Below are 23,119 nucleotides of genomic sequence, written 5' to 3'. Positions count from 1 at the left end.
TGTCCAAACATTTGATGTTATAGGAAGTATAGTTGGGGTGATGTAAACTACCCGATCTTTGGTCCCGGGCTCGTGGCATCCTGCTACTCCACTTTCTAGTTCTGCTTCCATTGGGGCCACGGAGTGTGGTTGATTTTGCTTTTCCATACCATCTTGTTGTGCAAGAGAGACACTTCTGAATTTCAAGGCATATGAATAAACAACAAAAAAATAAAGTGTTAAAATAATTTCATAAAATCCATATATTCTTTTGGAAGTGACATTTAACAAAAGTTAGACAAGAAATATGAGAAATTAACTCCTTTAAGAAATAAGGCCTTTTGGGAATCTTAGAGTATCTTCAGCAGATTACTTATTCATCTCCCGGATACTAACAAACTATCAATTTTGTAATAGGAGATGTTCCAGCAGATTACCAATTCCATCCCCAATAAATACTTTTGGTGATTACAAAAAATGTGCGTCCCTCCTACTCAAATGTAAATGTAGAGGAATTTCCCTACCATATTCTTTGATTAATCTGCTACAACATTGGCTGTAAAAAATGGAAAAGGTATTATTGGTTGTGAAGAGAGAAAATATATAAGGTAAGAGAGATTAGTAATTTACTAGAGATGCTGTGGAGGGTCTTAGCTTCTCCAAATTGATACTTGCTAAATTGTGGAGGGAGGCTCAAAAGAAATGGTGCGAAACCGAGATAACTCAGAGGTAAATGTACCATTTACACGTCTTCACATGGCGCACGGTTTGGACTCTTTGGTCCTTCCTGTGGAGAAGGTATTTCCCACAACGGTGTGCCACGGCACTCTTTATCCAGCGGCAATGTTCCTTTATGATTTTCCGAGGAGGGCGAGGGAAACTGATTTGAGGCGAACTAGAGTGTTATTGGGGGCAGATGGAGTCACGGGTGACGATACGTACGAGATTGGGTTCTTCTGAGAAGGAGACAATTTTACCTTTTGAAGAGGGGTACTATGGAGGTACTGAATCTGAGAAGGAGACAACAACTTGGAACTCAGGTTGTGCTGATACAGATGAAGAAATGAGTGACGCAGAGGAAGCAGAACTTAATCAATGCAATGATTACAATGCAGTACATGAATATGTTGCTAGTTTCAGTGATGACATTGCAAGTGAAGAGTTTGTCCGAATAGTTGATGATTACAATGTCGGGGGTGGCTTTTGTGTCAACGGTGACATAACTGAGATTGATGATGATTTCAGTGAAAAAAATCAGCAAGAGTTTGAACAATTTGCAGAACAAGAAGAAGGTAATCATTATTCAGATGCAGATTACAATTTGCAAAGTGATCAAGATGTACCATCATGTGATCTTGGTGATTGTGGATGTGTAACAATTGAACTAGCTCAGGAGATTTGTCCTAAATATCTAGAAGTCGAGACCATCGGCTACAAGAAACGGTAAGATACCTAACTAATATAGGAATGCTATGTTTGGTACATTTTTGCATAGCGTCATTATATTAACACAACTGTTAGGTACAATGTGCTAATAAAACTGTAATATAGTCTCCTGTGGTCATTTGTTAGTGCTAATTTTGGACCATTGCTCATTCAGTTTTCTTGAAAAATCCATTGTATTATGCTTTATTTTAGCATCCCATGATTTGCCAATTTTTATGCAACATTGGTCTTTAACACAATGTTTATTTTAAGTATTGGAAGTATTCAACGGCACCCTTTTAAATGTCATTTTTCTGCAGTCAAAGAGCTAGAAAAGGTGCTGTTAGAAGTAATTGCCGCAATCCAAGAGACATGGGTGCTATAGAAATAGCTTTGAGGACATCAGGAAATCGAAAAAATCAGCCCATATTTGAACCAGTTCGAGGTATGGTTTTTGATTAACGTGAGGAAGCAAGGGAATTCTATAACATGTACTCCTGGGAGATTGGGTTTGGCATAATATACAATCGAAGGCGTATGAATGATGACAAGTCATATAGATCAATGCAGGAAATATGTTGCCACCAAGGGGTAAATTTCAATGATCTAATTATTCCAAGTTAACTATAATTGCTGTAGCTTCTACATATATGTTTTCATATGGAAATATTTTGCAGGGGTCTGACAGCCGTGTCCAGGCAGGGACAAAGAAAGTTAGATGCAAAGCAAGAATCAAGCTACTTCGTACTGATGATGATGGATGGTATATCAGTGAATTTGTGAAGGAGCATAATCATGAGCTTGCTGAAAGCTATGCTGAAAAGAGGGAGTGTCCGTCACACAAGCAGCTAGATCAGAACACACTTGATATGATCAGGTATCTACGTGAAAATGATGTCAGCCAAACCAAAGTGCGTTGCATAATTAGTAGGATGTTCGGAAGTCTTGGGGATGCTCCTTGCACCAAGAGATCCGTACGTACAATATGTAACCAGCTTAAAAGGGAGCAGATGGATAATGATGTGATCAAGAAAATAGAGATTTTCAAGGAAATGAAAGAAAAAGACCCAGGATTCCAGTGGAGTGTTGAGCTGGGTGAGAATAGTACAATCAAAACACTAATGTGGTGCAGTGGGAAAAGCCGTGCACAATATTCTTGTTTTGGTGATGTAATCACCTTTGACACGACATATTGTACAAACTTCTACAACATGCCATTTGGGCTTTTTGTTGGTGTTAACAACCACTTCCAAAGTATAATATATGCTGGAGTGTTGATTATTGAGTTGCATGCACCGACCAGTTCAACCCAAAAGCTTAAGCTGATGGGGAGAGGTGGGCAATTCACTTATATTCCAACACTCCCCCTCACGTGGAGGCTCCCTCAGGCCTCGGACGTGGAATAGGAGCGAGCAACAATTATTTTATTTAATTGCGCTAACCAGGATTTGAACTCGAGACCTTTGGCTTTGATACCATATTGAGTTGCATGCACCGACCAGTTCAACCCAAAAGCTTAAGCTGATGGGGAGAGGTGGGCAATTCACTTATATTCCAACACTCCCCCTCACATGGAGGCTCCCTCAGGCCTCAGACGTGGAATAGGAGCGAGCAACAATTATTTTATTTAATTGCGCTAACCAGGATTCGAACTTGAGACCTCTAGCTTTGATACCATATTGAGTTGCATGCACCGACCAGTTCAACCCAAAAACTTAATGATGGACTATGGATAAAAGCCCCCACCCCTCCCACTATGACACCTGGGTTTTATGGTCGGGTTGGCTAGGTGGGGCGCGCTAACATGGTACCAGAGCCGAGGTCCCGGGTTCGAACCCACCCGGCCACGCATTTCCGCTGCGCGATTTCCCCTGCGCCTCTCGTGTGCTGAGACCTACTGCGGGCTACGCCGGGCACTAGAACCTGCTGTGGGCTACGTCGAGCTCGCACGCCGTAGGGGGAATGATGGACTATGGATAAAAGCCCCCACCCCTCCCACTATAACACCTGGGTTTTATGGTCGGGTTGGCTAGGTGGGGTGCGCTAACATGGTACCAGAGCCGAGGTCCTGGGTCGAACCCACCCGGCCACGCATTTCCGCTGCGCGATTTCCCCTGCGCCTCTCGTGTGCTGAGACCTGCTGCGGGCTATGCCGGGCATTAGAACCTGCTGCGGGCTACGCCGGGCTCGCACGCCGTAGGGGGAATGATGGACTATGGATAAAAGCCCCCACCCTCCCACTATAACACCTGGGTTTTATGGTCGGGTTGGCTAGGTGGGGCGCGCTAACATTGATGAAAGAAGAAACCACTGATCGCTTCGAATGAGTTTTCAATGAATTCCTCAAGCTTATGGAAGGAGAGCCACCGAAGACGGTGCTAACCGGTATGTATGCAAATCTATACTTTTTTCCATGGAAGCAGCACTGATCATAACTTAATTGTGTTGCTATTTTCAATTTGGTTCAGATATGTGCAAGTCCATGACTATTGCTTTAGGGAAGGTATGGCCTGGCACATATCATATATGGTGTAAGTGGCATGTCAAAGGGTATTAGAAAGAATTTAGGACGTTTGTTCACAAGGGATGCAACATTCAGAGAGCAGTTCTTTGCTATTGTTAATGACATGCTGACCAAGGAAGAATTCGAGTTGGCATGGCAAGATTTATGTTGCCGATACAAAATCGCAGACAACCCTTTCATGATAAGGACTTTCCAGTGTAGAGAGAAATGGGCAAAAGCTTGGTGTCAGGGCAACTACTGTGCAGGAATGACAAGTACCCAAAGGAGTGAGAGTGCTAACATGATGCTCAAAAGATTTGTGCCAAGGAACTCCTCAATGCACCATTTTGTTTCTCAATTCGAGTTGCTGTTGCAGGACCGTGAGATGGAGGAGGGTAGGCAAGAGTACCAGACAAAGCAGGTAAAAACCTTTGTATTGTTTATAGTTTGTTTGCAGCATACTTTTGAGCAGTTAGTTCGTCTCCCAAAATTGCTTGCCTTATAAGACATTCATGATTGTTTTTTATGCAGCTTGAAACGAAGCACAAACGTATGTGGCCTATTGAGAGGCATGCCTTAAAGATATACACTAAAGCCATATTCATGTTATTCCGTAAGCATATTGATAGGGCATCCCACTTTGTTGTTAGCGGGAAAGGGGAGAATTATTATGTCATCTCACATAACAACGCTGATAACAAACCTACCTGGGCAAAATCTCATTTTATGGTGTATGTGGAAGGTGGAGGCACAAGATATTCTTGCGAATGCGGCCAGTTCGAACATTTGGGGATTCTATGTTGCCATATACTAAGGGTAAATCATGTTTCTGTTAAAGAAAGCAACATTCTTTTGTTGTAATATGTTGTTACTGTCTTATTTTTTGACTACTAATATTTGATTTTAATGGACTTGCAGCTTATGATTCGACTTGATGTTGCTGAGATACCAGAAGCACATGTTATGAAGCGTTGGACACGCAGCGCCAAAGAAGTTGTGCCTGATCATTTCAAGTTCCCGAGTAAACATGTTGGGACTAAGCAGCCACTGACACATAACAAGGCGATGCTTAATCAAAATGCTATTATGGCTGTAAACAAGGGTAACATTGACATGGAAACCTTTCAAGTTGTGATGAAGCATTTAATGCTGCTTTTAAAGAAGTTGACGACATACTGCTTGCTAGAACCAAGAAAACTGTCGGAGATTCCACAACTGATGATGATGGTGCACATAATGGTGTATCCTACATTCAGTCGGACACAGGGAGAAAAGACAAATATTTATGGAGCAGCAAGCAGCAGGCAGCAGCGCTGGCATGAGTGACACAGAATTTTTGAACATTAAAGCTCCATTAGTGAACAGAGCGCGCGGACAACCTAGATCCAATAGGTTTCTTTCAAGTGGTGAGTCCTCGGGAAAGAATTGTGCCAAAGCAATTTGTCGGTACCCCAAAACTGGGGTACCCCTCTTACTGTGTCTAGGCAAGAGGAGCCTTTTAGTTATCCTTAACTACGTCCAGCAGCCGAACCATTGCGATCCGGAAGCCCTGTTCACCCGACAACGGTCCCGGACCCGTCCTCTGGTTGGGAAAGGTCCGGGAGCACCACGTGTTCCGAAAGAAACAGGCGCTCAGCCTGAACAGCCGGAGGCTCCGGACCTCCCGTGGAGGTCCGGATCCCCGCGGAACCCCGGACCCCCCTTTGGGGTCTCGGACCCCCAGTATAGTAACCGGACCCCTCGCCAAGGGAAGGAATCGACACTCCGCCTCGGGGTGGTCCGGAGCCGCCACGTGTCTGTAAGCACAGACACGTATATAAAGCCGCTTGGTCTCCATATTAAAGTTCACCTACCGCTGTATTCATTGTGGTAGGAGGACGTCCGCATTGATGTAGCAGAAGCCGAGGCGATTCTTTGACCAGGGGGCACTATTGATCGCATATTACCAAGATGCATAGTGGGGCTGCTGGCGCCGCCCACGCCGCGCCTGTCAGTCTGCCATAACAGATGTATACGACGGCTCGGCTTCACCCATTATGACGCCTACATAATAGCCTCAACAGGTCACGCCGCAAGCTACGTTCCCCCAACGGGCACCTTGCTGACGGGACAAGAGAAGACCAACCTTCGTCAGAGGGTCAGCAAGGCATGGAAGCGTATCGGAGGAAAGATTCGTAACCACTGTAGCCATTTAAATACTCTGCAGTATGCTGCACAGTCACATTGGGCCCACTTGTCGGGGCCCCAACGTCCTATGTATCCGCACCCCTTGGTCTATAAAAGGGGGCGCCCGCTAGAAGAAAAACTCAGGCTGGGCAAAAGCCAAGGCCCGGCAGAGGATAGATTCATACACAACCAAGATCAATACCTCTCCCAGTGGATGTATGGTATTACGCTCCGGCGGCCCGAACCACTCTAGATCATGTGTTCTTGTGTGCTTGTCTCAAAGCTAGATCAGCCCAATCGCCTAGTACCTTCCCGAGTACCCCCTCTCTGGGAATAGGCGGGTGCGCTCCGCCACCCGGCAGTGGGTCCCCTAGAAATCCCACAACACAATTCACATGGTGAAATGGGGTACTATTTCTAAGAAAAAAACTTTGGTCAAAAGCCAAAAATCCTTAGGCAGTTCAGCAAAGAAGAATGCCAAGTTGAATAGCAATGAAGCATCTGGTACCAAGGTTTTAAAAAACGCTAGACGCTAGGCGAACGCTTGCCTATAGTTTAGAGTTTTTTTGATTAAACGTAGATTGAACATGATTAAATGTGTGTTGTGATTAAATGACACTGTGATTAAACGCAACGCTTGGCCACCGTTCAGCGTTTAATCAAGATTAAACAATGTTTAAAAATGTTTTTTAAAACACTGTCTGGTACATCAATAGATAATCCAGGTTTGCCACGCCAAAGTACTTTCTGCACAGAATGTAGAGTGGCAGGTCACAATAGAACAAGATGTGGTATTGGTAATCCTCCAAGACCAAAGAAGGGAAAGGCAAAAAAGAATCAGGATGCAACTCGATGTAGTCGATGTGAACTTAGCGGACACACCCCGGAAGAGTGTTTGGTACTTGAAGATGACGGTGACACATATTATCTTGAATAATCTGTGATGTTGCTGCATGCGAATCTTTTTTTTTTTTGTTTAGAGGGCACATCCTGATGCCACTCTAAATTAACATGTAAGCTGACACTGTATAGAAACTTTTCTATATGGTGCCTAATATGGTAAACATGTTGGCATGAACTGTTAGCCAAAAATTCATGTAATTCCAGTTCTGGAACTTAATCCAAGGATCATTTAACGGACCATTTGTCTAATGTGTTGTAACTGTGGTATGATTAGTCTGTTTGAGACAAATTAACATTGATTTGAGTAATTTATGTCTTGTTTTACGTTTGAGCTAGTAACCTGCAACCTGAATACCTTTCAGATTATCAGTGCTGTGTTGGTCAATCAATAAATCAGAATCATGTTACGTAATAGAAGTTGTGGTGCTACTCGTTTGAAGAATCATGCAGAGTGAGAGCACTGAAGAGAATTGTTTAGTATTAAATCAAACATCGTGGTAAATCTCTCCAGTGAATAGCATCTGAAATGTATTATTTTTGACATAACTATGGCTAGTTACAGTTCAGTTGAAGAGCTCAACTTGATCATTGACTAGTGCTTTTAACATTGATGAACATTACAGAAATCCAGTATTATGTGTTAGCCTTCACCATGGAGCGCATTTGTTTTAGCTCACCCTCAAGAATCAAAATCTCATATTTGGCAGTAGTCACCTCAGCTTGCAATCTGACGATTTCATCATCCTTTTGTTTTGGGCCGTCATTCGCAGTTCATCTACATTCTTCTGAAGCTTTTCCACTGCTCCAGTAGCTTGCTTGGCCTCGTTTCAGTAATCACCTTTAGTTCAGAAAATCCAGGAAGCCAAAGTAGCACTACAACTTCTGAAATCCTCAGCATCACTACCTGCGAGTTCTGGTTCGAGCACACAAAGTGAATGCACTCCTTTCAAAAATTCATATTCATTCATCTAACAACATAATAAATGGGAAAAATAACCAGCATTCAAGCTTCTTGATTGTACTAGAGAGATATCTCTGCACTAGCATAGAGTTGTCCTCTGAAATTGCATCTGCAGCTCCACTGAGTTGCAGTCCAACATCAGCAAACAGCATGCCGATATTGATTGACGGCTAGGCCTAGAAAGAAGAATCAATGAGAACTAATGGATTTACCTGCTTCATCCACGGTGACCAAGTTCCAACAGCAGCCAAGTGTTGGCATCATGTCCAACCGAAGTGCCATGTTGATCTAAATATGCATTGGGAAGTAATGGAGGCCAAGCACAACAACAGCATCTAAGAAGAATCAAAAGCACGACAACGGCGAGCAGCACCGAGGACTACAAAATTAGTCAGCAGGAAAGATAAAGCTGCAACCAGCACGGCAATGGAGAGCGGCGTGGATGAATAAGCAACAAAGCTGTAACCAGCGAGAAAGAAGAAGCTGCAATCAGCAACTCAATAGCGTGCGGCACGGAGGAAGAAGAAACTCAGATGCCAATGGCGAGCAGCGGTAGAAGGATGGGGCACGGACACTGACACACGGAGGCACGGGCGAGACAGCGGCGAGTTACTCTCGAGTTGGCGCCGGGAGAAAATGGAGCAACCGGAGAGTCACATGTAGGCCCAACACGAATCTCGAGCGGCAGAATGAGCGGTGGGAGATAAGGTAAGGGGTGGCATACCGAAGGGGTTATGATTTTCCGCCTTCCTGTGCTATATACCCGGATGGCCGGATACCCCAGCTCTCCAAGCTGTTGCCTTTCGTAGCCCGGTTGATTCACCTTTCCCAGACCATCTTGTTTCGCAAGAGAGCAGGGTTTAGAGAAGGGATCCGATGGTCGAGACCAAGGTGTGCAGGGTGATGTTCGAGCGCGGCGAGATCAGAACCACCGTGACGTCCTCCGGCGATGCCGTGGAGGCCTGGATCGACGAGGTCCTCTCCGTCCACCGCCGCCGCCTGAGCAATCTCGTCGTCGGGCTCGACGTGGAGTGGAGGCCCATCTTCGGCCGTGGGTACAGCCGCACCGCGCTCCTCCAGCTCTGCGTCGGCCGCCGCTGCCTGATCTTCCAGCTGCTCCACGCGGACTACATCCCCGACGCGCTGGGTGAGTTCCTCCGCGACGACGACTACAGGTTCGCCGGCGTGGGCGTGGGGGCGGACGCGGAGCGGCTCTGGAACGACAAGGGCCTGAACGTGGCCAACACGGTGGACCTGGCCGAGGTCGCGGCGGAGGAGATGGGCCGCCCGGACCTCCGGAACGCGGGGCTGAAGGCCATCGCGAGCGCCGTCATGGGCGTCGACATCGACAAGCCGGACGCGGTGAGGGTCGGCCCCTGGGACAACTACTACCTCTCCGACCAGCAGATCAAGTACGCCTGCATCGACGCCTTCGTCTCCTTCGAGGTCGGCCGGATCCTGCTCACCGGCGACAACTGATCCCTGATCGAACGTCGTCCGGCGGCCGCCGCTGCGAGTCCGTGTCCATGGAAATTGCAGTGCTTTTTTGTTCCAGATTGTCCTAGACTCGTAGATCCAGCACTTCCGAACGGGCTCGACTTCTCTCGTGATTGCTGTTAGGTTTAGTTGGTATGGTAAGGTCTTAGGGATTTCCAGGGTGAAGGAATAATCAGGGCAGCCGCGGTGGAGACGGGAGTAATTCTGGAGCATTGTCGTGTCATGTGTTCGTTCATGTTTGCTGAATATCAGGTGATTAATCAGGTATTTGCGTCGGTATGAATGGCGTGAGATCTAATCTTAAAGAAGTTTTGCTAGCGTCACCAAAGCATTCGTGTGATCTAAATGATGTTTACTAGCATCGCCGGAGCTTTTTTTTTAGGCAATGTTAGTTGGGCTTCGCGAGTTCAACACTCTCAAGATTGACTTCGTAAAATTGACACTCTCCTCGTTAACATCTTGATTTCCTTGACATTTTCATTGTTTTAATGATTTGTAATTCCTTTTTTCACTAAAAGCCTAAGGAATTGACTAATGTGCCCCTAGGATATATTGTCTTAATTAATTGGCTTGATTAGGCAATCACGCACCATCATCGATTGCCAGACCATCGGCGACACCTCCGGCAGCCTGCCGGCCGTCTACTACGTCGTCGATGCCGTTCCCGTCCGGCAGCACACCGGCCGTCTGCGTCGTCGATCCTGTCCAGCAGGCCGCCGTCTGCAACGCTGCCATCCACTGCCGCCGCCGCTGTGAACTCATCGTTCTATCCTATTCTACTGAACATCATCAGATGTTCCCGACGTGCAGGCACTCCATGCTCTATCCAAATTCAGATTGCGCATGCACTTCAAGCTTGCATATGAACTCCAGGAGAGGACGAGCAGCGCCGGCGGCGGCATCCCCCGGCCCCATGCAGACCACTAACGGTCTCACTGGCGGAGCGCGCGAGAGCCGTAACCAGTTGCTAGGATAGGCTCATGGCCAAGAAGTTTTTGATGCAGCGACGGGTGACGATTGATGGCGTGCTGCCGGACGGGATCGACGACAACGCAATCGGCGGGCTGCCAGAGGGGTCGACGATGGCGTATGGTTGCCTAATCAAACCAACCGAGACAATATATCCTAGGGGCAAATTAGTCAATTCCTTAGGTTTTTAGTGGGAAAATGAATTAAAAATCATTAAAACAATAAAAATGTCAAGGAAATCAAGATGTTAACGAGGAGGGTGTCAATTTTACGAAGTCAATCTTGAGAATATTGAACTCGCGAAGCCCAACGAATAGTGTCAAAAATCCAAATTTCTCAATACCGGAGGGACGAAGAGTCCCCACATGCGGGGGAAGCCGGTGATGAAAGGCAGTGTAAGATCTGCGGGGAATGATTTAAGTTAGCAAGGCAAACGGGGTTTGATTACATAGTGAACAAGTTGCTCCAGTAGTAGACCTGGGCATCCTCCGGGCCGAGTCGGGTTCGGGTCGGGCCAAAAAAAGCCCGGTGTTTTTTCTAGCGGCCCGTGCCCGACCCGACCCGGTGGCCGGGCTGTAAAATTGAGCCCGCACCCGACCCGACAGCCAGTTGGGTCGGGTCGGGTTCGGGTCGGGTCGGGCCGGGCCTATGTAAAATGTCGGGTTCCTTCGGATTTTTCGGGTTTCGGGTCAAAATTTTTAGCCCGTGCCCGGCCCGTCAGTCATACCGGGTCAAAAATTTTGACCCGAGCCCGCCCATCAAACTCTTCGGGTCGGGTCGGGTTGGGCTATTTTCAGGCGGGTTGGGTCGGGTCCGTCGGGTCGGGCAGCCCATGCCCAGGTCTATCCAGTAGTCTGCGTCGCAGCGTTGTGACACCGGCAGACGGCAGCGCCAAGTCTTGGTGGCATCGCGGCATTCCAGTAGAAGGCGTTATAGGCTCGGCACCATCGCTGGAGCATTTGATTGTCGCTGTGTTCGCTTGGCTTGTCAGCCAACCAGCCAGCAGTAATATTTTCTCATACTAAATCAGCACCAGCCACCAGCTACCAGCCAGTCAACAGTACTGTTCTCTCATAATATATCAACATCAGTCATCAGTCACAGCCAAACGAATACAGCGCGTGTGATCCAGAGTTTTGTGCCTTCTGCTCGACTACCATGCTCACCGGAGCGGAAGGCGAGGCGCGGTGGAGGGAGTGGGGCCCAGGGAGCGGTAGTCTGCAATGCTGCATCCGCTCGCTTTGCTTGGATACGCTAGACGGAGAGCAGCAGCGGCAGCGTAGCACCCACCCGGCCACCCGGTGCGCCTCTGCTCGGCTCACGGTCCGTGAGTCGGCGAGACCCATCGCAGTTGATTCGCTTGCGATTCGCTCGCCGTACGTGGTCGATTCTGCCAGCGAGCAGGTACAGCACCACGACTCCACGAGGCCAAAAGCAAGAGCAGAACTGCAGGGACGGCACGGGTTCCCGAAGTGTCAAGTTTTGCAACAGCTCCGCGGACCTTTCGCGTATGACCGATCTCAAATTTCAAAAGACTTTTGCGCTGCAAACTCGGAACCATTCTTTTCAAAAAAAAAAACTAGGAACCATGGGAGACCGGTGCTATTTTTGTTTGTTTTTCCCTTTCTTTATGATGAGTCCTGAAAACGCTTGAGAGATGTTGGTAAATTCAACTGCGAAATGTTACTAGGAGATCCCTGAAATGTCTAGTGCAAGTCCAACCTGTGTTTCTTCAAGCTAGCGGAGAGGGAGCACTTTACCCTTTTTCTATATGTGTAAACTTTACACGGTCATGACTCTCACTTTGCCTGCCATTGCTCACTGTCGACCACCTCCAACCCGCGGACAAGTAGAGCAGTGTAGGGCTAGCATCTAGCAAGCAATCACGGCAGCAACATTGCAGCACAGTAGCGAAGAAGGTTTCGTCGTGCACCACGAGACCAAAAGCAAGAGCAGAACTGCAAGGACGGCACGGGTTCCCGAAGTGAAGTTTTGCAACAACTCGGCGGACCTTTTGCGTATGAACGAACTCAGCGCTGACAGCTGTTTCAAATTTCAAAAGACTGTTGCGCTGGAAACTCGGAATCATTATTTTCAAGAAAAAAAAGGAGAAAACTTGGAACCACGGGAGACCGGTGCTATTTCTTGTTTTTGTTTTTCCTTTATGATGAGATATTGGTAAATTCAACTGTGGAATGTTACTAGGAGACACCTGAAATGTTTACTGTAAGTCCCACCTTGTGTTTCTTCATAAGCTAGCGAGGAATATGTAATCTTAGGGAGCACTTTATCCTTTTCAATATGAAAACTTTACACGGTCTGCCCGGCCGGTGGCTGGCGGGGGCGGGCACGCGGTCCGGGCAGGGCTGTGCTATGCGTGGCCGGTAGTTGGCGGCGCTGGGCACGCGGTCCGCTCAGGGCTGCACTATGCGCGGCCGGTGGCTGGCGATGACGCCCCGCTCGCTGTGAGGCGCCGCGGACGGTGACTAGCGGCGGAGGCCGCGGCCGCGCGGGCGGTGTGGCGCGCGGCGGTCACCAGGTCGGCGGCGTTCCGAGTCGGGGCGCTCGGCTGCCGGTTCGGAGAACAGCGTACAGAGATGGCATACGGCGACATGCCTTTGAGGATGCAGCGGCGTCAACCGTGTCGGCCAATGGCCGATCTTCTGGGCTGATCTCCAGGTGGAGGACATCTCTGACTCCGCTGGTCGCCGCTGGGGGGCTTGCCTTCCATTGCTGTCTGGGTATACTACTGGGCGTTCTTTGGGCGTGCTAGTGGAGCTGCCAGGGATAGCCGGCTGCCGTGCTCTTGCTTTTTGGTGTGCAGGTTCTGAGGGGAAAGTCTAACAATTGCCAGTAACGACGGTGCTTGTGGGTATCATTTTCCTTTAGGGACAGATTCGGGTGAAAACGTAAGAACCGACCAGCCGGTTCGGGCGACGGTGGCATCTTCTTGTCGCTCACCGTTTGAGGTGTCATCTTGGAGCTCTTGATCGTGGCACCTTGAATGACAGGACGACACATGACCATCGACGATGCTTACATCAAGAGTTTTTAAAAAGACAATTAATGTAAGATTTTATTACTTAAGGACCAAAGCAAGGTTGAAGTAAGGTTCTAGAAGAAGTTTGAAGCTTAGTCTTTCGTGCTTTCTTTCTTGTTTTTTTCTTTCTTGTCCTTTTCTTGTCTTTTGTGTTCCTCAATTGGCGTGTTAGAGTCTAAGTACTCATGTAAACTTCTAGTTTTGTGGCTAGACCTGTTTTTTTTGTTGTAGTCATTCACTTGTGAATGTTCAAGACCGATTATTCCCTTAATCTTAAAAAAAAAACACGGTCATGACTATCACTTCTGCCATTGCCCTGTTTAGTTCCTAAAAATTTTTGCACAGTACCCGACACATCAAATTTTTGGACACATGCATGGAGCATTAAATATAGTTGAAAAAATAACTAATTATATAGTCTAACTGATTAGCACGAGCTGAATGTTTTAAGCCTAATTAGTCCGTAATTAGACATTATTTGTCAAGTAACAACGAAATATAATATAGTATCACAATCCAAACTTTTTCACCAACTAAACACACCCTTAGGGTTTTGGGTTCAGTTAACCACTTAACCTCTAGTGGAGCAACATCCAATCCGCGGACAAGTGGAGCAGTGTAGGAGTAGCATCTAGCAACCAAGCACGGCAGCAACATTGCAGCACAAATGCACAATAGTGAAGAAGGTTTCGTGCAATCGGCAGCAACATTGCTCATTTGCCAAAAGATTTGAGGCACAAAAAACACTCATCCCTCCAACAGTAGCCTGATTTTTGCTCCCAAAAATGTTAAAAGTGCCACGTAATCAAAGATAGACCTCCTTCCCGCCGACCAAGCTTGTGAGTATAATTTCAGCGTATCATTCCGATTATACTAAGAACATATTTGATATCTATGTGTCCTTGTTATCTGTAATTATTATTCATATGTTTCCAATGTGGCTTAATGCACGTTGTACGGGCAGTGAAACTCTGATCTACTATTCTTTCAATAAAAAAAAAGCTAGCTGCGACCTGTATTATGTTCCTAGGAAATCTCTTCTCTCTCGTTCTTAGAGCAATCACAATGTTGCAGCAAAGTAGTCCATAGAGATTTTAATATTGTGTATCAGCTAGCTGAAATATTGTGGAGGTAGTTCATAGAGCAATCCATAACTAAAGCTACCCATAATTTTATTGGCTGCTCATAAAGAATAAAAACTATTTCTTCTCTCTACTGCTCTCTCTCCCTTTCCTCCCACATATAGACTACCCAGTCTATAGATATTGTGAAGACAACAATAACTATGGACTACTGACATAAAAACTGTTCATATGAACTACTTAGTCCATATACATTGTGCTTTCTTATCTCTCCCACAACAAAAGAGCAATCTCTTTCTACCTCGTCTCTCTCCCTCTCTCTTGATAGATTTTTTTTTGGGTGGAAATAGCTCTCTCTTGATAGTTGCCGCTGCCGCAGCCATGCCGCTGAAGCTGCTTGGAGCTGTAGAAGTTGAGAACTTGAGATCGACCAACGCGCACTCCTTTGTGGCCGGGAAGCAGGATTCCTCCCCATGCCGAGCCATCGCTCACGTGAGAGTGTGAGACCGCCGCCCGGACGAAGGAACGCAGTGGCGGGGCGAAGCCAGACGGAAATGGTGACGGGTCTTTCTTACCTAACGCCGGGGTTTTTGTCTTTAGAAAACAGTAATGAACAGTGATTCATATTGATTTTTCTCAAATCCATCGGGTTCGGCTGACCCCGACAGTCATGTGTAGCTCCGCCAGCCGGCCGGTGCTGACGGTGCCTCGAAGGACCTTTTGATTTCTTTGCACTAGCTCCGTCCTAAAATATAAGTATTTGTTGATTTTTACTGATCATTTTTTATCATTTGTTTTATTCAAAAAATTTATAAAAAATAAAAATAATTAAGATATACTTCAAATATATACGATGATAAAACATATTATAATAAAATAAATAATATTTTCATAATTTTTTGAATAAGACGAATGATCAAACATGATTAGCGGAATTCAACAAATGCTTATATTTTGGGACGAAGGTAGTAGCACAAAGTTTAACCGTTAATTACGAATATTAAATGAAGGCAGTTTGTAAAACTAACTTTACAACCCCTGTGCTACTTCGCGAGACGAATCTAATGAGAGCTTTGACTATACGATTAGAGAATGATTATTGTAGCATTATTGTATCCACTCATATGTTAATTACCGTCATTAGATTCGTCGTGTAAAGTTACACTCATCTGTGAAATTTTTTTGAAAATAAATTTCATTTCATACTCTATACATATAAAATTATTTTTGTAGCGCGAGTAGCATAACCATAAAACAAACAAGAGCCTGTTCGCCAGCCGGGCGAATGGGCGATGGCATGCGCGCTTGATTTGGATCTAGGCTGGCACGAAATCTGGCCACGGATGTCGTCTGCTTTGGGTAGGCAGAAATATTGGGTGTTTGTGTTGGTAACTGTTGGAGCTTGATTTTTCTTATCACATCAAAAATTTGTTGGATGCCAATTTTTGCCAAACAAAAATCAGAGCATAGCAATAAAATATTAGTTCATGTTTAAAAGTTGGCACTTTGTTATTTAGGACCAAAACAATGGCAAGTTATTGTAAATTTCTTATACTTATAAAAAGGAAAAACATATTGGTTGTCATGTTTTAGCACTAAACTAAAACTAAATGAATGTCTAAGTTTTTTTACCAACACTACGGCAATGTCCTGACTTTGGTAAGCTAATATCTTAGCTTGCCATAATTTTAGCTTGGTAAAAATTGACATCAAACCAATATCGAAATTTTGACGGATTTTATTGGATTTCACATTCATAACTAAGATTCTACAGAATTCAAAAAAAAAATCCTCCTCTCACCTGTCTATGGAGATGCTCCAGTGCTCAGCATCCTCGTCGCTGTGTTTTCAATAAATCCAATCCGCTCGATATCCTTTGTCGTTTTGGCGAGGCAGAACAGAAGGAGCGCCGCAACAGCAGCCGCAACCGGAGAGGACGAGGAGGGATCCGATGGCCGAGACCGACACCGACGTGATCGAGGTGACCTTCGGGGACGACGTGATCGCCACCACCGTCACGTCCTCCGGCGAGGCCGTGGAGGCCTGGCTCGCCGAGACCCGCGCCGCCGCCGCGCCCGGCAGCCCCATCGTCGGGCTCGACGTCGAGTGGCGCCCCAGCAGGCGCGCCGACCAGAACCCCGTGGCCACGCTGCAGCTCTGCGTCAGCCGCCGCTGCCTCATCTTCCAGCTCCTCCACGCGGACCGCGTCCCCCGCGCGCTGGTGGAGTTCCTCGGCGACCGCGGCGTCCGCTTCGTCGGCGTCGGCGTGGCGGCGGACGCCGAGCGGCTCAGCGACGACCACGAGCTGGTGGTGGCCAACGCGGTGGACCTGCGGGGCCTCGCGGCGGAAGGGATGGGCCGCCCGGACCTCCGCCAGGCGGGGCTGCGCGCCGTCGTGGCCGCCGTCATGGGCGTCGACCTCGTGAAGCCGCAGAGGGTCACCATGAGCCGCTGGGACGCGTCCTGCCTCAGCTACCAGCAGATCAGGTACGCCTGCATCGACGCCTTCGTCTCCTTCGAGGTCGGCCGCAAGCTGCTGGCCGGCGAGGCCGAGGCGACGACGGCCGATCCAGCGACTCCAGCCGGCGAGGCGGCGGCTGATCGAGCGGTTGCCGCCGTCGCTGGTGCGGTGGCAGCCGTGCGTCTGCAGTAACCCTGCATTGCTTAATTCTAGCCTGCCTCCACAAAATTTGACCCGGTTCGTCTAGATTGGGTTCCTGATTTGTCTATTTCTCGAATTCACCTTTAGAATTCAAGCCAAGGTCCTTCTTCTAGGTGTTTCTGACTTTCTATGACTGAACAATCGATCAGGCAGTCGTGGAGATTGGGACTGGCAGTGGGTTTAACTACTGTGATCGATGTAGTCGTTGTTGGATTGGATGTTGCCTGAGCAGGCAGAAGATTGTGGTGATTAATCATTTGCTATTATCATTATCATTGGGCATGCGTATTATTCAGGTCTTTTGTAAATGTCGCTGCGCGTGGATGCTCGATATACACAAAACCTTCCTCGCTACTGTGCTGCAATGTTGCTGCCCTGCTTGCTTTCTATTTCCTCCGTTTCACATCAAAACAAATCTAATCGAGCTTCACATCGCTTTTATTTGGCCATCACGACTTGCTCGATCTCAATCAAAATGTACAATTTACGTTTTACTCTTAGTAAAGTCTTTTTGTTTTTCAAGATATAACTATTTTCCAGAAATGAATAAGAAAGGACAGCACATGCACTTGGATCCTTGCTGGGCCACATGTTGCAATCACTCACTTTTCTAATTGACTATCGAAAAAAGTACTTTTCGCCTCTCTCAACTTTGAGCCGAATCTACTTTTCATCCCTGGACCACAAAACTGTCCGTTCAGTCTCCACAGACTCACAAAACCGTTCACATAACCTCCCTGAGCGGTTGTAGGGTGAGGTGGCAGCGGTTTTTCTATTTTTCTTTTATTTTTTATTTTGACTAAATCTTTAAAAAATCACAAAAAATCATAAAAGAGAAAATCCAATTTTTTTGAACTCCACATAAGTAGATCTATGCATTTAACATATTATATGATATACTTTAGTACAATTTTTTTTCTGTAGTTTTAGATATATGATTTTTTATAATTAATTTATAGTTATAGTTTCCATCATCAAATTAAGATGAAAATTGTATGGTAGGCTAATCATTATATAATTGAGCTATAGTAAAATTTTTATAATTATCGGATCATGTTTGACTGAGCTATTAATTTATCTAGGTTTAACTATAGATTGGTCTAGATTTATCTAGGTTTATATAGATAAATCTATATTTCAGTCAAACATGATCTGATAATTATAAATTTTTTACTATAGCTCAATCATACAATGATTAGCCCACCATAAAATTTTCATGTAATTTGATAATGGAGACTATAACTATAAATTAATTACATAAAAACATATATCTAAAACTACAGAAAAAAATTTGTACTAGAGTATATCATATAATATGTTCAATGCATAGATCTACTTACGTGGAGTTCAACAAAATTGGATTTTCCCTTTTATGATTTTTTGGTGATTTATTGTGATTTTTCAAAGATTTAGTCAAAATAATTAAAATAAAAAATAGAAAAATAGAAAAATCGCTGCCACCTCACCCTCAAACCGCCCAGGGAGATTGTTTGAACGGTTTTGTAAGTCTGAGGAGGCTGGACGGAAGGTTTTATAGTTCAGAGAGGAAAAGTAAATTTGGCTCAAAGTTAAAGGAGACAAAAAAGACTTTTTCCTTGACTATTGAGTGAGGAGAATCGAGTAGCTCGGCCACGCCCAGCGGCAGCCAGACTGCCACCACTTCAACAGTCAACAGGGACATGAAAAACACATTTGCACTGCCCCGCACACATATAGGCACAACAGCTTCGTTCGGTTGAGCTACATGCAGCCGGCTGGGCTGACCAGCCCAGCCGTTCGGCTGCATGGTTCCCACAGGCCCAAGACTTTTTTTTTATATTTAAAAAAATACAAAATTTCAAAAATATATGGCCGTTTCAAGAAATTTCAAAAATGAACCCCTGTCGCCCAGGGGAGGGGGGGGGGGCGACAGGAACCTTTCTATATATTTTTTTTCTCCAAACTTGTTTTTTCCAAACTTGCAAACAGATCCTTGGCGGGGGACAGTGCAGGGGGGCGGTCGCCCCCCCAACGGGCGACAAGAGGGGCCTGTCGCACCCCTTCACCGGGCGACAGGGTCCCCCCTCTATATAACGCCTTCCCCTCATTCCCTCCTCATTTGAGCCAAAAAAATTCTACCAAAAATCTAGAAAAAAAAGAGAGGGGTGAGGAGAAGGGAAGCGGCAAAACCCTGCCGGATTGCGCACTTGTGATCTGCAGGTAATTATATTTAACTTATGTATTTTTCCATTGCTATTGTAGAGTAATTAAATTTAATTAGTGCTATAGTAGAATCATTTAAGTAGGGGTTTAAAGATATCTTAGTTACGTAGTAGTAAATTAGTTTAGGAAATTAAGATTACGCGTTTATTATTACAATTGCAGTACTATTAGAGACATGTTTATAAATTAGTTATGATTTAGACTACAATTTCGGATATGCAGTATAGAATTTGAGTGTTATCATGTAGTTATGAATACTTATATGTTATAGTTAAAATTCGTACTTAGTTTGGGTTCTCATGTTCTTCCATCTCCATTGCGGCATGGTCTTCTGCATCCATCTTGTCCATGATGCTATGTATCCTCTCTCTCATCAGCAAAACCCTGTGGTCCGATGTTTGGGATCTCTATATCTTTTGACTCATCTTGCTCAACATAGTTTGTCTCTCTTTGAATACTCGGAGTTGCTTGATCTGCATCACCTCTTTAAATACTCGGAGTTGTTTGATCTGCACCATCTCTTTGAATACTCGGAGTTTCTTGATCTGCACCATGTTGGATTTCATTTCGTATATTCTTCCGAGTTTGAACAAGAATTGCCAGAGGCCACCCACGCTCTCGAGCTGCTTGCATGTACTTCTACCAGTCATCAGTGCTGTGTATCGTCATCAATTCTCATAAATCACCTTCTACCTCCCAATTCACAAGCGCATGGACGGTCATCACATGTGTCTCCGGATCAACACGGAACCCACGCCGCAGCCACTTATATATAAAACCAAAACTCCTCTATTGAGGTTTATCTATGGTGCTAGATGTGCACTTAAAGGCAGAAAAATCTACTCCATTTGGTCCATACAAAATATTATAGTTACAAAAAAACACTTGAAACTGCATCTTGCTCGACATATCTGTACATCACCAAATACTTATCGAGTCAAACTCTTTACTTCACTACATTATTCAATCATCTGTACAAACTAAATACGAATTTTAACTACAACATATAAGTATTCATAACTACGTGATAACACTCAAATTCTATACTGGATATCCAAAATTCTAGTCTAAATCATAACTAATTTATAAACACGTCTCTAATAGTACTGCAATTGTAATAATAAACACGTAATCTTAATTTCCTAAACTAATTTACTACTACGTAACTAAGATATCCTTAAACTCCTACTTAAATGGTTCTACTATAGCACTAATTAAATTTAATTACTCTACAATAGCAATGGAAAAATACATAAGTTAAATATAATTACCTGCAGATCACAAGTGCGCAATCCGGCAGGGTTTCGCCGCTTCCCTTCTCCTCACCCCTTTCTTTTTTTCTGGATTTTTGGTGGAATTTTTGGGCTCAAATGAGGAGGGAATGAGGGGGGAGGCGTTATATAGAGGGGGGACCCTGTCGCTCGGTTGGGGGGTGCGACAGGCCCCTCCTGTCGCCCGTTGGGGGGGCGACCGGCCCTCCGTGCACTACGTCCCCCGCCAGAGACCTATTTGCAAATTGGAAAAACAAGTTTGGAAAAAAAATTATAGAAAGGTCCCTGGCCCACATTTGGAAAAAAAATTAGTCGATGGTTTAGTTGATTATTTGCAAATTTGAAATTTCTTAAAACGGCCATATATTTTTAAAATTTTATATTTTTTTAAATATAAAAAAGAAAAAAAAGTCCCACGGGCCCACATCGCCCGTAGCCGCCCGTCCTCTTTTCCTCTCTCCCTCCCTCGTTCCGTTCCCCAAATCGCCGAGCGCTAGGGTTCCCTCTCCCTCTCGCGCACTCTCCGCCGCCACCGTTCCCGTCGTCTTGTTCGCGTCGTCGGCCTCCCTACGTCCTCGCCGCGGCCTCCATCGCCAAGATCCAGCCGGGGGCAGGCTGTTCCTCGCCGGCGCCGGACGTACCGGCCGCGACCCCTCCTCCCTCGTGTAACCCCAAAGGCTCGACGCACCCGGGTCCAGCCGGTCGCCTGGGATCCTGGGTGCCTCCCACGGCGCTGAAAGGGATCCGGGCTCCCGGCGGCAGCCGATTGCCCCCCGCAGCGCCTCCCGCCGAGGAACTCCAGCTAGGATTCTCCGTGCGTCAGACGGCGAAAGCTTCCACGCATCGGTGGCACGGCAGAAAGTCGCGGGCACCGAGCATTCATCTGAACTCTGCTTCTTGCACGGCAGAGTCTTTCCGGTCTCGATCCTCCTCCGCCTTGCCACTTCCGCGCGCCGATGGCGCCGTCGTGGTCGGAGCTGCCGTCGGATCTCCTCGGCGTCCTCCTCCTCCACCTGCGCTGCCTCGCAGACCGCGTCTACTTCGGCGCCGTCTGCCGCTCCTGGCGCTCCGCCACGGCCCACGCGGCGCTGCCGCCGCAGCTCCCGTGGCTCCTCCTCGTCCCGTCCGCCGGCGCACCCTGCTTCGTCAGCCTCCTCGCGGGCTCCGCCCGCCGCCGCATCTCGCTGCCCCACGGCGCCCAAGGCGCGCGCCTCTGCGGTGCCCACGCCGGCGGCTGGCTCGCCGTCGCCGCCAGCGGCTGGCGCGCGTGCGCGCTCGTCAACGCCTTCTCCCGCTCGTGGGTCCCCCTGCCCGACAGGATGCTGGTGCCCAGGCACGGCATCACGACCTGCCTGGTTGTCCGCGCGGTCGCGCTCTCGGCGCCGCCCACCTCGCGGAGCTGTGTCGCCGCCGCGCTCGTCTGCGGCGTGTCCAACCTCGCGTTCTTGCGGCCCGGGACGGACCGCCAATGGCTGGCCTCCGATGACGTGCCCGGTCTCCAGGACGTCCTGTACCATGACGGCGAGGTCCTTCGGGGCTTCCACGCCGTCATCAACGACGAGGCGGTCAAGGTGTTCCTGCCGGAAGGCGTCCATAGCGCGCCCGACCTCATGATGACCTGGAGGTCCTACCGGATGCAGCGGCAGCAGAACGCGCCGGCGCCGAGCCGGTCTCCCTCCGCCGGCGTGAGCCGCTACCTGGTGGAGTCCCGCGGGAAGCTGCTGATGGTCGTGCGCCGCTTCCCCTCCGTCAAGCACGGCGGCGGCGCGGCCGCGGCGCGCGGGTTCGAGGTCTTGGAGCTGGGGGTGCAGACCCTGCCCGGTGGCGACCACGCGGCGTGGTGGGTGGAGCTCGACGGCGGCTTGGACGGGCGCGTGATCTTCCTCTCGCGAGGCTGCTCCAGGGCGTTCGAGGCGTCCCAGTTCGCCGGGTTCCAGGAGGGCATCTACTTCTTGGAGGACACAAGCTTCGACATCTCCTTGGCGCTGTCGCGCGGGGGCAATTTCCCGTGCAGCGACGTCGGCTGCTACTCGGGCAGCGAGATCATGCCTGGGATCAAGGGCTTCCCGTCCGAGTTCCAGTCGACTATCTCCTCACCGACCTGGTTTTACCCATGACTTCGCTGCTCTGCTCGCGTTCAATGGATCACTCTGTTCTAGTTCTACCATGAATTCGTGCCCAGTGGGACCACTTGTGCATCACCAATGCGCCATGACTTAGCAGTTGTCCTCTAGAACAAAATTAAAAGCACCATTTAATAAAAAAGAAAAAAGAACAAAAAGGCACACTTTGTCCATCAATTGCCACATTTTTTTCGTTACAACGATGTAAACCCTAATAGGTGGAGTGGTACAAGCCTCCACGGCTACGTTGAGAGGTGGTTCCTATCTCTTGTCTTGCCAGTCGCCCCATATTTTGTCTGGAGTTCGGAACTGGATCAATGAGGAGATCGGTGAAAG

General features: G+C 47.3%; 5 protein-coding genes and 1 long non-coding RNA gene across 6 annotated transcripts; 5 read left to right on the top strand and 1 right to left on the bottom strand.

Moving 5' to 3' along the window:
- The first annotated feature begins 895 nt into the window (after positions 1–895).
- Positions 896–2,683, top strand: LOC120674897. Its single transcript, XM_039956000.1, has 3 exons — positions 896–1,422; positions 1,725–1,995; positions 2,082–2,683. Exons 1-2 carry the CDS (start codon positions 896–898, stop codon positions 1,864–1,866), a joined length of 669 nt encoding a protein of 222 aa, XP_039811934.1. The 3' UTR covers positions 1,867–1,995; positions 2,082–2,683.
- A 1,012-nt stretch (positions 2,684–3,695) lies between these two features.
- LOC120674896 (protein FAR1-RELATED SEQUENCE 5-like) lies at positions 3,696–5,233 on the top strand. Its single transcript, XM_039955999.1, has 4 exons — positions 3,696–3,789; positions 3,873–4,328; positions 4,439–4,723; positions 4,826–5,233. Exons 2-4 carry the CDS (start codon positions 3,945–3,947, stop codon positions 5,231–5,233), a joined length of 1,077 nt encoding a protein of 358 aa, XP_039811933.1. The 5' UTR covers positions 3,696–3,789; positions 3,873–3,944.
- A 2,216-nt stretch (positions 5,234–7,449) lies between these two features.
- LOC120676406 lies at positions 7,450–8,662 on the bottom strand. Its single transcript, XR_005675803.1, has 2 exons — positions 8,150–8,662; positions 7,450–7,889 (listed from the first exon to the last, which is right to left on the bottom strand). It is a non-coding gene; the product is annotated as an uncharacterized LOC120676406 (long non-coding RNA).
- A 15-nt stretch (positions 8,663–8,677) lies between these two features.
- Positions 8,678–9,757, top strand: LOC120676405 (Werner Syndrome-like exonuclease). Its single transcript, XM_039957672.1, has one exon. It carries the CDS (start codon positions 8,814–8,816, stop codon positions 9,414–9,416), a length of 603 nt encoding a protein of 200 aa, XP_039813606.1. The 5' UTR covers positions 8,678–8,813; the 3' UTR covers positions 9,417–9,757.
- Positions 9,758–16,395: 6,638 nt separating this feature from the next.
- Positions 16,396–17,487, top strand: LOC120672201 (Werner Syndrome-like exonuclease). Its single transcript, XM_039952510.1, has one exon. The coding sequence runs from the start codon at positions 16,477–16,479 to the stop codon at positions 17,176–17,178; it is 702 nt and encodes a 233-aa protein (XP_039808444.1). The 5' UTR covers positions 16,396–16,476; the 3' UTR covers positions 17,179–17,487.
- Positions 17,488–21,104: 3,617 nt separating this feature from the next.
- Positions 21,105–23,052, top strand: LOC120671930. Its single transcript, XM_039952191.1, has one exon. It carries the CDS (start codon positions 21,617–21,619, stop codon positions 22,775–22,777), a length of 1,161 nt encoding a protein of 386 aa, XP_039808125.1. The 5' UTR covers positions 21,105–21,616; the 3' UTR covers positions 22,778–23,052.
- Positions 23,053–23,119: the final 67 nt, after the last annotated feature.

Source organism: Panicum virgatum, chromosome 5N, assembly GCF_016808335.1.
Source record: "Panicum virgatum strain AP13 chromosome 5N, P.virgatum_v5, whole genome shotgun sequence".
Lineage (NCBI taxonomy): Eukaryota > Viridiplantae > Streptophyta > Magnoliopsida > Poales > Poaceae > Panicum > Panicum virgatum.
Note: the sequence above shows the minus strand (reverse complement) of the source record. Positions and strands in the feature narration are given on the sequence as shown.